The following is a 15,410-nucleotide window of genomic DNA, read 5'->3' as shown; positions in this document are numbered from 1 at the left end:
TGATCTGAATACAAAAATACAAACGTATTCGTCTCCAAACAAAATGAACCATTTCTCAGGTATTCTATTTATTCTATTGTATTCTGCAACCAACTTTCAATATCTTATTTATATGCAATGTTTTATCATTTAAGCCTATTCAGTTTACCTTGTATCTAAATAAATCTACATTTTTCTCATTTTCACTTTTTCCATATTTTGCTCTTTGAAAGTATGTGAGATGTGGCATTCTGAATTTTTAACAACCATTTCCCCAGGCATACTCAATACACCAATCCCAGTAGTTTTCGCATTTAATCCTAATGTTTTTTCATTTTAAAATGATCCATTAGCATTATACACATTTATTTAATGACTTAAGAGTCATTTTGCACTTTTATTTTTGGAGCGTCATATACAATAGTGAGATATATAGTAGACATAGCAATAAATGGATATATTTCACTCAAAGACCCAAAGTGCAAATTACGCTTTTAATCCAATCAATTTATCTTATATACTTGGTATACTATATTTATCACTGATTTTTCCCCCTTTCAGAAGCTCAAATTTCACAAACTAACTTTCTATATTTACCAACTGACACAGATTTTGAATCTTTATAATGAACATGCCAAATTTTTATCGTTAACGTGAGTATAACAGTATAACTTATTTAAGTACCATGAAGCTCTTGATACATAACTTTTGAAGAAATCTCGTTTATTAAATGTTCTCTAAATTTTATTTCCTGGACTCTTCCTCAATTTGCAAGAAATTATTTAAAAGCATTCAAATTCACATTACTAAAAGGAATTTCATTTGTAATCCATTTTTAAGTTTTAGAAATTTATATTCTTTCAGAAAATTAGATAACCCGTTTTTTAAAGGAGACAATTAGCACTTTCAGAACCTACCATTTTACCACAATTAGGTACAAATTAGCTTGATAGAGAGGACTTTCTGGTGATGTGATATTTTCAGTGATGGAACAATTAGCAATTGAACTGCTACATATTATGAAAATAATCTGAGGAACCCTTAGGTCTTGTTTCTATAAGATTTTCTGTTCTATTATTTGCAAGCTGTATATCTTGAAGATACATTTTCCCAGTTGATCACATTCCAGATAGCTTTGAGATAGTCAGGTCTAACGTTTTTATATTGAAGATAATATGCATGTTCCCATACATCAATTCCCAACAGAGGAGTCAGTCCTAAAAAAAAGAGGAAAAATACTGCAAAAATACTACAAACTTTAACAAGTTATTGCCACAAACAAACCCCCAACCCCAATTTAAATAAAGCCGATAGGACTATTACCCAAATAAACACTGACCAGCCAGTTAGTATTAGCTATTTTCAAGGGAATATAAAAAATACTTTTCAAAATAAACTGATTTCCCGACGGTTTAATTACTCTCATTACACACCCATCATGCCTCTTGGAAGGAAGTACAGGTAGTCCTTGACTTACAACAGTTCATTTAGTGACCGTTCAAAGTTACAAGTGACTCAGGATTGTGACTGAAAAAAGTGACTCGGGATTGTTTTTCACACAACCACTGCAGCATCCCCATGGTCACATGATCAAAATTCAGACACTTGGCAACTGACTTATATTTATGATGGTTGCTGTGTCCGTTAGAAGGTGGTGACTCAGTGGCTAAGACGCTGAGCTTGTCGATTGAAAGGTCAGCAGTTCAGCAGTTCAAATCCCTAGTGCCGCGTAAAGGTGTGAGCTCCCGTTATTTGTCCCAGCTTCTGCCAACCTAGCAGTTCGAAAGCACATAAAAAATGCAAGTAGAAAAATAGGGACCACCTTTGGTGGGAAGGTAACAGCGTTCTATGCACCTTTGGTGTTTAGTCATGCTAGCCACATGACCATGGAGACGTCTTCGGACAGCACTGGCTCTTTGGCTTTGAAACGGAGATGAGCACCGCCCCCTAGAGTCGGGAATGACTGGCACATATGTGCGAGGGGAACCTTTATCTTTTAACGAACAAAGTCAATGGGGAAGCCAGATTCACTTAACAACTGTGTTACTTACTTAACAACCACTGTGATTCACTTAACAAGTGTGGCAAAAAAGTTTGTAAAATAGGGCAAAATTCACTTAACAAATGTCTCATTTAGCAACAGAAATGAGTAAAGCAAAAGCATTCGCTAGTGAAACATAAAGCAGAATCATCAATGCTCATATTGGAGCCATGGTGGCGCAGTAGTTAGAATGCAGTATTGCAGGCTGACTCTGCCCATTGCCTAGAGTTTGATCCTGACTGGCGCAAGGTTGACTCAGCCTTCTATCCTTCCAAGGTCGGTAAAATGGGGACCCAGACTGTTGGGAGCAATATGCTGACTCTGTAAACCATTCAGAGTGCTGTAAAGCAGTATATAAGTCTAAATGCTAACTGCTACTGCTTTATTCCTTCTGTGGCTAAAAATGGTCTTTAATAGATGTAGTCACCTAGAGAATCTCACCTGTGGTTCCCTGGAGAGGGTCCTGATTGGAACAGGCAGCAATCTGGAGTCTATTAGATTCTTTATTAAAACCGAGCCATCCCCAACCTGAGCCTTGGACACCAACTGAAACAGCTGTGAGTTTCTCCTTAAAACTTGCAAATGAGCCAAAATCACGTTTGATGGCTTCCAAAAGCTCTCCTTAAAACAAGAAATATATAAACAGTTTGCATTTACATAGAACATCAATGTTTTTTTTTTCCCATCAGGTAGTACAAAGAACTATTTCAGATTAATTCTGAAGAGAGTTGGTGTAAATAAGAAATCAACATAATCTTAACCAATGTGAAGAAAACAGAAGCAACCTAAAAAAATTACACATTTTGTTATGTTCCTCCCATCAATTCAATGCAATTGTAATCACAGTAAGGCATCCATTATCATCAGGATGATTGTAATTTATCAGGCTGCCTCTTAATCAAGGTTTGAGAAAGATATGCTAGTTAACGGTAATTGTTTAGCAATGCTGCTACTGTAATGCTGAGCCACTATAACAGTAAGCAGCAAAAGGCAAAGCTATTTCATGCCTACAAAAGAAGGGATTCACTAGATATGTAGGTTCTGTGCGATTCTGCAACCTGCTGATAATCTCTTATTTATGCTATTGTCTCCAAAGGCAGATAATAAACAAAATAATGCTTAAGACAAAATTAAAATACATTTGTGAAACAATTTAATTGATATCTATAAGTGAGATCTAGGATACAGGCTACTCTAAATTATAATGTAAACACTAAAACTGTATTAAATATGTTAGCATTTAAAATTACAACAAAATAATAGTATCTAAAACTATTATCAACAAATATTAAAATTTAAATGAATTATAGTTACAAAGAATGCATTAGGGGAGATTGGTCCATCAAGTTTGAACAGATCTTCCGTGATGCTGCACAAAACACAAGTTACATGTACTGTAACAAGGGGTACTATATCCATGACTAGCATCTGAGCAAAAGCTGAATTTGGGCAAATCAGGATATCCACTAATCAGAGGCAGTATAAATCTGGTGTGGATATCTCCATAAAAGGAGCAACGAAGAACAACATGCTTTGTAGTTTCCACTTCTCTGGAATCACAGAGGCAGAGCCTTGGTATTTTTTGATCTTTACCATCCAATACTACAGAGGGGAGAGCATGACATTGGGCAAGAAAGCTTTCTGATGGTTGGGCATTTCTAGCCATGTAAGGTAGGTGGCAGAAGTGACAATATATCTGTTGCCTACTGGTGATAGGAAACCTGGGGCCTTCTTTAGGTCTGCGTGCCTCTCTATATCTTTTATACCTTTGCTTCAGGGTTTGTTTTGCCTGATCTTATTCCATCTTAAGAATTGAGGACGGAGACTAGCCTAGATTTAAAATATTAGATTCAACAGCCTTGATCCATGCAGATTGAAAATTGTCCTGAAGAATTAATAATGCTAATTCTTGGAGATATAACTTGAGTTTTAACCAAAGGCTTATAGAAGTTGGGCATTCTTGACTCAGCTTTTATCTTACCTGTCTACACTTGTAGATGTGTGTTTGAGACACAGCATACTATCTGGAGAAATGCTCTAAGTAATTTAGATTGCACCCTCTCCAGAGAGGTAAAACATGAAGCTGGAGGGGACAACCAGAGTCCCATAAAAGAGCTGGGCTAGCAACTTAGCCTGAAAGAGCTTAAGTGCGGCTGGAACCTAATAGCCTCCTTTGAATCAGAAAAACAAGGATGGGACTGGCAGATCTTTGTCCAGTACCTGCAGCATATTCCCATGGGTTTTCGTCAAACCAGTGGCATGCATGACAACTCCTAAATAGTTAATCCTAATCACTTGTTTTATTATATGGCCATTAATGCTCCATAGAGGGAGTTTCGGCCTTTTGGCGAAAGCCATAATCTTGGTTTATTTCATGATTATCAATTGCTGTATTGGACCAAAAGAATTTATGAAAGCAAATTAAAATATTGGTATTAAAATAACATTTATATTGGTAAAACAACATCAATTTACAGAAATTTACTGAGCTGAAATCAAAACTGAAACCAAATCCAAAACAAAACTAAACCAACCGAAACCAGGAACTGTAGTTAAACCTTCACTTCTCAGAAGTTCATTTCAACAATTTCACCCAATCTCAGTATTTTGAGGAAAAGTCAGCTTCAAGTGTTTTTTTGGAAGGTTAAAAGGGTGGGACGCAAAAAGGCACATATCCCAAATGCCATTAGATGGCATCATTTAAGGAAAGGTACTAGAAGTGTTCCTGCCCTATCTTGATAGGTAGAAGTTAAAGTTAGAAAGAGATGGTCCCCCAGATAACCTGGGGCAGGTACATAGAGCACTTTAAAGAGCAGCGGTGGCGCAGTGGTTAGCGTGCAGTATTGCAGGCTACTACTGGTGATCACCGGCTGCCAGCAGTTTGGCAGATTGAATCTCACCAGGGTGACTCAGCCTTCCATCCTTCTGAGGTCAGTAAAATGAGGACCCAGATTGTTGGGAGCAATATGCTGACTCTGTAAACCGCTTAGAGAGGGTTGTAAAGCACTATGAAGCGGTATATTAGTCTAAGTGTTATTGCTAAGTGCTATATAGAAATATTTTACTTACCACTGATAAATATGTCCCAGCATGGCATCTGAAAAGATGCCCCACCTCTGCATGAATCTGCAGACACTGTAAAACTAGCTCTAATATTAGTAACATGAAGACACCCACGTTGCAAATATTAATAAATATTTTGGAGTGAGGTGGATCAAGCATTCAGATCTGATTTTCATTTGCTACTGATAAAGAACCTGATTTGTTTTATTTAACCTCCCGGGAGGTTACACGAGGCTGGCTCCAGGGTGTTATCAACGCTTCGTTGAGTGAGGGTCACTTCCCCGCCGCCTTGAAAGAAGCGGTGGTGAGGCCTCTCCTCAAGAAGCCGTCCCTGGATCCGGCAATATTGGCCAACTATCGTCCTGTCTCCAACCTTCGCTTCCTGGCGAAGGTTGTTGAGAGTGTGGTCGCGCGACAGTTTCCACAATTCTTGGAGGAAACATCCTATCTAGATCCGTTCCAGTCGGGTTTCAGGCCTGGACACAGCACGGAAACGGCATTGGTCGCGTTGGTTGATGATATCTGGAGGGCTCGGGACAGGGGTTGTTCCTCTGTTCTGGTCCTGTTAGACCTCTCAGCGGCTTTTGATACCATCGACCATGGTATCATGCTGCACCGGCTGGAAGAGTTGGGGATGGGGGGCACCGTATTACGGTGGTTCTCCTCCTTTCTCTCCGACCGGTCGCAGTTCGTGTTGGCAGGTGGGCAGAGGTCAACCTCAAGGCCTCTTATATGTGGAGTGCCTCAGGGGTCGGTCCTCTCGCCCCTCCTGTTCAACATTTATGTGAAGCCGCTGGGCGAGATCATCCGTGGCTTTGGGGTGAGATACCACCAGTACGCTGATGACACCCAGCTGTACATCTCCACCCCAGGCCACCCCAACGATGCCTTTGAAGTGATGTCCCAGTGCCTGGAGGCTGTGCGGATCTGGATGGGGAGGAACAGGCTCAGGCTCAACCCTTCCAAGACTGAGTGGCTGTGGCTCCCGGCATCCCGATATAGTCAGTTGACTCCATCACTGACTATTGGGGGCGAGTCGTTGGCCCCCACAGAGAGGGCTCGCAATCTGGGAGTCCTCCTGGATAGGCAGCTGTCCTTGGAGGAACATCTAACGGCTGTAACCAGGGGGACCTTTTGTCAGGTTCGCCTGATCCGCCAGTTGCGGCCCTTTCTTGATCGGGATTCCCTGTGCACAGTCACTCATGCCCTCGTCACCTCTCGCCTTGACTACTGCAACGCTCTCTACATGGGGCTCCCCTTGAGGAGCACCCGGAGGCTCCAACTGGTCCAGAATGCAGCAGCGCGGGTAGTGACGGGAGCAGCCTGGCGCTCCCATGTAACACCGCTCCTGCGCGAGCTGCACTGGCTCCCAGTGGTCTTCCGGGTGCGCTTCAAGGTGTTGGTTATCACCTTTAAAGCGCTCCATGGCATAGGGCCTAGCTATCTTCGAGACCGCCTGCTGCCACCGACAATCTCCCATCGACCCGTGCGCTCCCACAGAGAGGGCCTCCTCGGGGTGCCATCAGCCAAACAGTGCAGGCTGGTGACCCCCAGGGGGAGGGCCTTCTCTGTGGGGGCACCTACCCTCTGGAATCAATTGCCTCCAGAGATAAGGAGAATCCAAGACCTCGGTGCCTTCTGCCGTGCCCTTAAAACCTTCCTTTTCCAGCAAGCCGGGCTGGCCTAATTTTTTTTTTTTTTTAAGTGTTTTTAAGTGCTTTGTTTATTGTTTTTAATTAATGGGGCCAAATTTATATATGTATATTTTAACTGTATTTTAATATTTGTACTTGATGTTTTTTACTTGGCTGTTCACCGCCCTGAGTCCTCAGGGAGAAGGGCGGTATACAAATTCAAAATAAAAATAAAAAAAAAATAAAAACTTAAGTAATATTTCTAAAATAAACCCAAAGTTTACTTACACCTGTATCAATATTACTAAAACTACTATAAACCAGTTCAAATACAAACCTTTTGGCTCTCCTCCACCTTTAGGAGACAGATTTGTCCAAAAGATGCTATGATTAATGTGACCTCCCCCATTGAACTTCAAAGCTGGTTGAAGAGACACCTGAGCTGTTACATCCCCTGAAGATGGAAAGAACAGAGAAAAAGCAGAACCACTAAGTCCTAACACAAAACATCTTATGCAAGTGCCTTCCATTTAAGAATTCACACATATATTCAAGTACTGTTATGCACATCCTAGTTAAAACATGTGTTGGCATTCTTCAGTTCAGCAAAAGCTCTAAAATGTTAGGAACTTAACGTGGCTCCCTTTAGCTCTGGGTTCCAATATTCCAAATCCATGCTTCCTTATACCAGTTTCAAGGAATTGTAATTGCTGCTTCCTGACCCACATCTGAATTAGGGGAAAGACAAAACAAAACTTGGTTTCCCAGCCTTTTTTCTTGAATGTATCCTTACATGGAAATGGAAATAATGCCAAAAGGGAAAACGCTTATGCTGAAAGCTTCTTTCGATAAAAAAAGAATAATCAGACTAATCAAATTTTCTTCTGATGAAACACAGAATGCAACTTGAAATATGATGCAAATATAAACTAGCTTTATGCAAATTGATTTTTATTTTCTGTTTCATGCAGTTTGAATAAGATTCTTTTGATTTATCTCTAGACCACACACCAAGAACAATGCTTGGCTATATCCTATGAATAAAGATTTTTGGATAACTATATTTGCTTTTCTTGGAACCATCAACTAAAAGCATTCCTGTCCCAGTTTAATTATTAAACTCGTAGGGACTATATCTCTTCTCCTTATTCTATCTGTAAAGCTTCTATGAGCAACTGTTGAGAAACATCATACAAAGTTCTCGTGAATAGTCTGCTGGTACCTTAGAAACAAATTTATAAACTTAAGTTACCTTCCAAACGGCTAGGATTAAGAGTTATATTCAATAACTTGCATAAACCATTTATAACAAATACTTTTGAAAATGTAATAAACCAAATAACATAAGACTGCAATCCAAAAAGAGCACTCTCTGGGACAACATAACGCTCAATAACATGAGGGCAATTGTATATGTGTTTAGCTAACTCCACTGATATGATAGTTTGCAATATCATGACAGTGGAAGGCACAAACGACAAATGGCCTCCTCTGCTTACTTGTGCTAGTCAGCAAAGGGGACAACAAATTACAACTGTGATTTCCTCATAATCCAAATATATTAAGGCTACTATCAACTGCTAGCTCACATGATACAATGCCTTCTCTTTAACATATTCATTTTGCATACAACTCCTCAAATTGGTTTCATTATTGTTTATGTTAGTCTTTTAAACGCAAATTTGACATGTGGATCCTGGACTCTACAATGGCCTCTACTGCACTCCAGTTGGGTAAGAGAAGATAGGAACACAATTACTGCATTTATATCAGTGGTTAAATCCAATTTGTTTTACTACTGGTTCTGTGGGCATAGTTTGGTGGGTATGATGTGGCTTGGTGGGCGTGGCAGGGGAAGGATACTGCAAAATCTCCATTCCAACCCCTCTCCTGGGGGAAGGATATTGCAAAATCTCCATTCCCACCCTACTCTGGAGCCAGCCAGAGGTGGTATTTGCCGGTTCTCCAAACTACTCAAAATTTCCGCTACCAGTTCTCCAGAACCTGTCAGAAACCTGCTGGATTTCACCCCTGATTTATATCCCATGTTTTCCTCTGAGAATTCAAAAGAGTTTGTGTGAGAGTCTGACTCACTGACAGTCCAAAGAAGAAGGCTTTCACCTTGAATAATTATTACTCTTAGCACAGGGGAAACAAATGTACATAGAACAGTCATAGAGTCAGTTTTAGCAGGAATAAAACCAGAAAGATGTACAGTGATATATTATTCCCAGTACCTTTTGCCAAAGCCTCTTTGTATTTTTCTTCAGCAATATTCAGATTATTTACATATGCAGCATGATGTTTGCTGTGGTGAAGCTGCATAATTTCTGCACTAATATGTGGTTGCAAAGCACCATAATCATAGGGCAAGTCAGGGAGTGTGTGCTTTTTTCTGGAGGCCAGACAACCAAGAGATGTAATCAGCGCAGTTTTATTTCTGAAAGACAATAAATAAAAGAATGCATTGATTTTCACTGAACTACATCTAATATTTGTTTTATTCTTTAAATGTATTTTGCAAATATGGATTGTATTGTGTATATGGATTGGGAACACTAAGCACTGACTATGATTTATCACTTATTACTGCTAAAAATAAAAGTCTGAATTTTATTTTTCATTAAAGTTGATATTAGATTTCTTTCATGTTTCTAGTCAAAACTATGTTTTTAATCAGTAAATAAAGCTGTTGCCATCCCATCCCCCGATTCATTTATTCATTCTTTTTCTCTCAACATTTATATAGGTGCCAATCTCATATCAAACCCTGGGTAGCTCCCAGCCAAGAGTTAAAACAACATAATAAAACAACATACGTATATCCACAAACATTAAAATGTAGCACCATAGTTAAGCTATAAAATGCAATTATTGTTTTTGTTTCTCTTTTATGGAAGAATATATGTCATGTTTACCAATAAACCGTCAAAGGCGAAAGTGCAAGAAAAACTTGGTCACAAAGTTTAACACAAAATGACTGCACATGCAGAAAGCTCGTTTTAATTCTGGGGGTGGGAACTTCCAAAAAGCAAGTATTAAAGAAGAGCACGTTCATGGAAATCCATGTCCAATGGCACATAATCAAAGGGCACCAACCTACCTATTTGCCAGTTGGCCTGAAGTCTCAATATGGGCCTTGTAGGCTGGAGGTTAGATAGAGAGAAGATCCCCACTCCTGGGTTGCTTGTCCTCTGGGTTTTTAGTTTATTTAATCTTCCTACTTTTAAGTGTTTTGTGCTATCTTTTTTTTTTACTTTTTAATTACTCTGTAAGCCATCAAGAATCGCCGTTAACAGTGACATGGGTGGCATACAAATTCAACAAATAAATAAACTCCCATTTATAGAGGGAGGAACCAATGACTTTGGCCAATGACAATAATTTACCTAGCAAGGTTAATGTGCACTAGCCAAAATTAGCCCGTTCCAAAATTATTGTAAAGCATTTACTGACAGTGTCAGGGACAAATAACAGTAGATTTCAGCAGCTGCAGAGTTTCTTTGGACACAGAACAAAAGCTACATGCAAAAACTTAACGGAGTAGTTTCACGCTTTGCCCAATGCAGACCCTTCCAGCTATACTGGCCTTCAATGGGACGATAAGTCTGCAACTCCAAATGAAGGACGACCCAGATAGTTGGGGGCAATAGGCTGACTCTGTAAACCGCTTAATAAAGCACCGTGAAGCGGTATACAAGTCGAAGCGCTATTGCTATTAGCCTGGGGCAGCCGCCTTCGACCGAATCCAAGCGTCCTTCCAGCATCGCTCTCCTCCTTCACCACCCAAGCAACCCACCCTTTCGTGCCCTCGCGTCCTCCTGCCCATTCCTAATTTCCCGCTTCTCGTCACGTCCTTGGCAGGGAATTCAAGGGCTTTCCGACCCCGCCAGGTTCTCACCTGCGGCCGGCCGCAACAGCCAAGCGGCAAAGCATGACCGCCGCGGGGTTCGCAAGACAGCAAGGACGGCGCACCAAAAACAAGAAAAAAAAAACCCCGTCCGCGCGAGGACGACGTCGCGCGCGCTGCTCTCGGCGTGCCGCGAGCCTTGGGCCCCTTTCTTCACTACGGCGCCTGCGCAGCCCCGCCTCGCCCTCCTCCTGTTGGTGTTCGGCGGAGGGTATCTTCTTATCGGGCCTATAAAACGGGATGTGCCGGATTCAGCGGCGGAAGCGGTAGCCTGGAAGGAATTAGGAGGGGATGGGTGTGGCTGATTTATTACTTTGCTTCTCCACCGAATTGGAGTTTCTTTTCCAAATATTTGTTCGGGCATTTATTTAATTTAATTTAATTTAATTTAATTTAATAATTTAATTTAATTTAATTTAATTTAATTTAATTTAATTTAATTTAATTTAATTTAATTTAATTTAATTTAATTTAATTTAATTATTTATTTATTCATTCATTCATTCACAAGCAATGACCCGTTTGGATGCCTTCTCGTCGCAGATGCATTGGCTGAGTTCAGACAATGCACTGAAGTAAAGGTATACAGTAGTCCTGGGAGGCAGACTTTTTGGACGATCGTGACACGAAGTGTTGTGGGTCTCTTTGCTGCCGTTCGCTATTTGCAGCCGGCACTTGCTATCCGTCGCCAAGGCTAAAAGGGAAGGAAAAGGTTTCGTTGTTTGGGGCGCAGCATGCTGTGAACGAAATTTACTAAGGCCAGTGTTTCTCAACCTTGGAAACTTTAGGATAGAATGGACTTCGGCTCCCAGAATTCCCCAGCCACCAAGCTACCCAAGGAATTTTGGGAATTGAAGTTTACCTGTCCTAAAGTTATTAAAGTTGAAAAATACTGCACTAGGCCTTTTCAGTTAACAGAATAACAGAGTTGGAAGGCACCTTGGAGTTCTAGTCCAGCCCTCTGCATAAGCAGGAGATCCTATATCATTTCAGACAAACGGCTGTCCAATCTCTTCTTGAAAACCTCCAGTAATGGAGTATCCACAACTTCTGGAGGCAAGCTGTTCCATTGGTTAATTGTTCTCACTGTTAGGAAAATTCTCCTTAGGTTGCTTCTCTCCTTGATTGGTTTCCACACGTTGCTTCTTGTCCTACCTTCAGGTGCTTTGGAGAATCATTTGACTCCCTCTTCTTTGTGGCAGCCCGAGATATTGGAACACTGCTATCATGTCACCTCTAGTTCTTCTTTTCATTAAACTGGACATACACAATTCCAGCAACCGTTGTTATATGTTTTAGCCTCCAGTCCCCTAATCATCTTTGTTGCTGTATTCTGCACTTTTTAACCAGGTGTAACCTGTTGTGGCAATACAACTTGCGCTGGAGAAAGTAAAATTTTTCACTCCGTCAGCACCCTGCCTGCTATAACTGAATGGTTTTTGATCTGGCCTAGAGCAGGGCTGTCCAAACTTGGCAACTATAAACTTCACAACTATAAGCTGGCTGGGGAATTCTGGGAGTTAAAGTCCACAAGTCTTATAGTTGCCAAATTGGGAGACCCCCGGGCTAGAGCTACCTGACCAGTGGAATAACTGACTACTTCCATCCTGACAGCTAAATAATGAGAATGTAGCAAAACTGTTCAGTGTCTAGCATAACTATTTCATAATACATTAAAAGTTCTTTCATGTTACCTTTGCTGCACAGATGTTACTAAAATGCAACTCACTCCCACCCAGGGGTGAAATGCTCCCGGATCAGACCGGATCACCCGATCTAGTAGCGATTTTTCTCTGTGGTTCGGCGATCCGAAAGCGATCACCGCCTGGCTGTCATTACTTCCTGGTTTTAATCAGGAAGTACTTTTTTTTTACCTTCTGCGCATGTACAGAAGGTGTGTGTGTGCGTGCACAGTGCGTGCGCTTCCGAACTGTTAAGGTAACTAGATTTCACCCCTGCTCCCACAGAGATAATAGCAGAAATTAATTTATGTTTCTATAATAATGGAAATTAATGGCCATAATTTCTAAACGTTACTGCAGCACTGATTCATTTGGCAAATAAAAAATTTCATAATTCTCCAAAGTCCCCGAAATCAGGCAGAATTTTTTATTCTCTTGCAATCCAAGCAGATGTGCAGGGATCTTTGTGTGTGTCCATGTGCAATTTTATTCTAAAAGCATTGGTAAGTGTGGTGACTATATGGTGGCTAGGAGTCAAAAAAGACTTGATAGCACATAATTTAGTCAATCCATCAAGTCCTGTGACATTTGCTTAATATAAAAAGCTAAAGAAGAAAAGACAATTCCTTTTTTTTCCTCATTCTCTGGCTAATTGAATTATGGTTACTGAATTAACTCAGCTATCTGGATTTCCAAAGCACATTGAATCAAAAATGTCACTCCAAACTAGTTGATTTTAGCATACCACTATGCATTAAGCATCCCAGCAAGTATTGTTAGTTCATGGTTTCCGATATAATGTAAAATAGGGTTGAGTAAACTTGTGGTTGTTACCTCTCAGAAAATGTACTGTGTGAAGCCATCCTGTATCTCTTTGATGCTACTTCCTTGGAGTCTGTTGAAAGTGCCGTTTCCTAAATCAATAGGTTAGTAGTTAAATCACAAATAATGAAGACTTTGGTCCTATTTAAAATAATAGGCAACAAACAATCTGAAGTTAAAAGTCAAGCTGACTTGACAGGACAGCAAGAGTCCTTTCAGAGTCTCACCATTTCTGGAGTCCAGAATGACTTGGGGGAGTCTAGGCCAATAAGATAACTTTTCCTACCATCATATTTGCTCCTATGCTGGCAATCCAAGTATATAGGATTGAGCATCAGGCTCAAATCTCCATCTGATCCACTATAGAGGGCAAGGCAAACTTTCCACAAATGCATTAGGGACTGCTAGAGATGACATGGAAACTTAACCCAGCACAGGACAGTTATCCCAGGCACCAGTTATTTCTGAATCTGAATTCAGCTGGTCCACCTCTGCTCAGATCTGTCAACATGGCAAAAATAGGGATTGGCTCAAATTCTAGTGCAGCTAGAATTTCTTAGGGTTGTGGGGGGGGGATGATTAGTGTGGGGTAAAAACAAGGACCAGCTCTTTTGGGGTGCGCAGGATGGTAATTAGCATCAGGAAGATGGCCATTGATTTACAAGGGTCAACATCCAAGTGTAGTTCTGTACAGTATGAACCACATGAATGACCTTGGAGGAAATACACAGAAATGGTTATAAAAACAGAAGCATACTTTAAGTCTAGGAAATAGAAGAAATGTGATAAAGAAGCTTAGTTTGGCTCCACCATAATTTCCTGGGGTATAGGAGACAGAGAAAAGAAAACACACTCAGGCTTTCAAATTTGATGCCAACACTCTTAAGATAGACCAGGCCAAGAAACAGACTCCACAAGCTTAAGTGAAACAATATTGATATAGTCCTTAGTAGCAGAATTTTGAAGTCATTTCTGGCTTCCTACGAGTTCATGGGAGACAGATAAGGATGATCTCTTATGAGAGAGTTCTGTGGGCAATACAGTTTTGCTACATGGCAGCAAATAGAACTGGCAGGCCAGACAAGGAGTCCAACCTTACTTCTGTTCCCTGGACAAGGATATTCCATTTTCTTTCTCCTAGCCAAATTTGCTAGGATTTGCTGAGATGCTGTCGCTGCTTCTCAGCTCTACACTCTACCACAGAAGCAGCCAGTCTTCTCCCTTCTGTGATAGCAGCCATGGAACACAAGATCCTATAGTGCCAGTCTCACTCCAGCCACCCTTCTGCATCCCTATCTTTGCCTGTTATGTGTTGAGGAATGTCACTGGGTATATAGACAGGATTCAAGCAGAGCAGAAAGGCCAAACAAGATGTGTGCAGCTAGTGTGGCTTGGTGGTAAGGCAAGTGACTTAAACATGAAGGCATATCCAAAGCAAGAGAGCATGGACACAGTAAATGTTGAAGTTGCCCTTGGCAGCACATTCTGACAGTGATTTGCATTGGGTGCACAACCTGGTTTGCAGCGCACAGCAGAATTGTTCCCAGACTCTGCTCTTGTTCTGCCTGGACAAGACAAAAGGTGACTGTCTAGACAGAGCGAGTGTGATGGCTCTCAAATTTGCTCGTGACTTCAGTTGAAAAAAACCTTGTCTTTAGACCAACCAATTGAATGAACTTATGAGAAATTCAATAGCAAAACAATATTATATATAAGTTATGATTACTTGGAGTTTGCTGCTACAGTTTAGTAACGGCCATTAGCCAAACAGGCTTTTAAAAATAAATACTTTTATAAATGTAGACAATCTTTGGTTGCATGCTGTTTTCAAATCACAAACATCTCCCTGAAGTTTTCTTGTTTTTGGTCTTTCTGGTGGCTTTCTCTAACCTAGGTATATCTAATGGTGGAAAATAACTACAAGTTTGAATGCTTGACGTGACCTAGCATGGTAAGGTGTGGTTAAATGGATTTATCAGAAAACAAAATGGCAAAGCTCTTTTCCACCTTTAGCTTCTACGATACGATTACTTAGCATACTTTTCCCTCCCTTCAAGCCAGGCAATACATTTTTACTTGAAAGGAACTTAAAAAAAAAAAAAGATAGGCCAGGAAGCTTGGTAAGCATCTAAGTTGTTGATGGATCTACAGGAATATAGAGTGCCATATTGGGAACTGAGATCACAGATATTTACATGATCATTAAAGAAAATAAGTTATCAGACTTACCCAGACTTTGCTGATTTTCCAGGATGTTAAGAAACAGAATGCAAGATCAG

At 40.6% G+C, this 15,410-nt stretch overlaps 1 protein-coding gene across 2 annotated transcripts; it reads right to left on the bottom strand.

Moving 5' to 3' along the window:
- Positions 1–343: 343 nt before the first annotated feature.
- On the bottom strand, positions 344–10,776 carry SOD2 (superoxide dismutase 2). 2 transcript variants are annotated; one of them, XM_070932628.1, is made up of 5 exons: positions 10,619–10,776; positions 8,955–9,157; positions 7,055–7,171; positions 2,462–2,641; positions 344–1,196 (listed from the first exon to the last, which is right to left on the bottom strand). In XM_070932628.1, exons 1-5 carry the CDS (start codon positions 10,651–10,653, stop codon positions 1,054–1,056), a joined length of 678 nt encoding a protein of 225 aa, XP_070788729.1. In that variant the 5' UTR covers positions 10,654–10,776; the 3' UTR covers positions 344–1,053. The 2 variants fall into 2 exon arrangements, with proteins under 2 accessions (XP_070788729.1, XP_070788730.1); XM_070932629.1 differs by lacking the exon at positions 10,619–10,776 and adding an exon at positions 9,821–9,969.
- Between the last annotated feature and the right edge of the window lie 4,634 nt (positions 10,777–15,410).

The sequence above is a fragment of the Pituophis catenifer genome, unplaced genomic scaffold (genome assembly GCF_029215685.1).
Source record: "Pituophis catenifer annectens isolate HBS135680 unplaced genomic scaffold, rPitCat1.0.hap2 SCAF_1, whole genome shotgun sequence".
NCBI classification, from domain to species: domain Eukaryota; kingdom Metazoa; phylum Chordata; class Lepidosauria; order Squamata; family Colubridae; genus Pituophis; species Pituophis catenifer.
The sequence above is the reverse complement of the archived record's forward strand: the minus strand, read 5'-3'. Positions and strand labels throughout refer to the sequence as shown.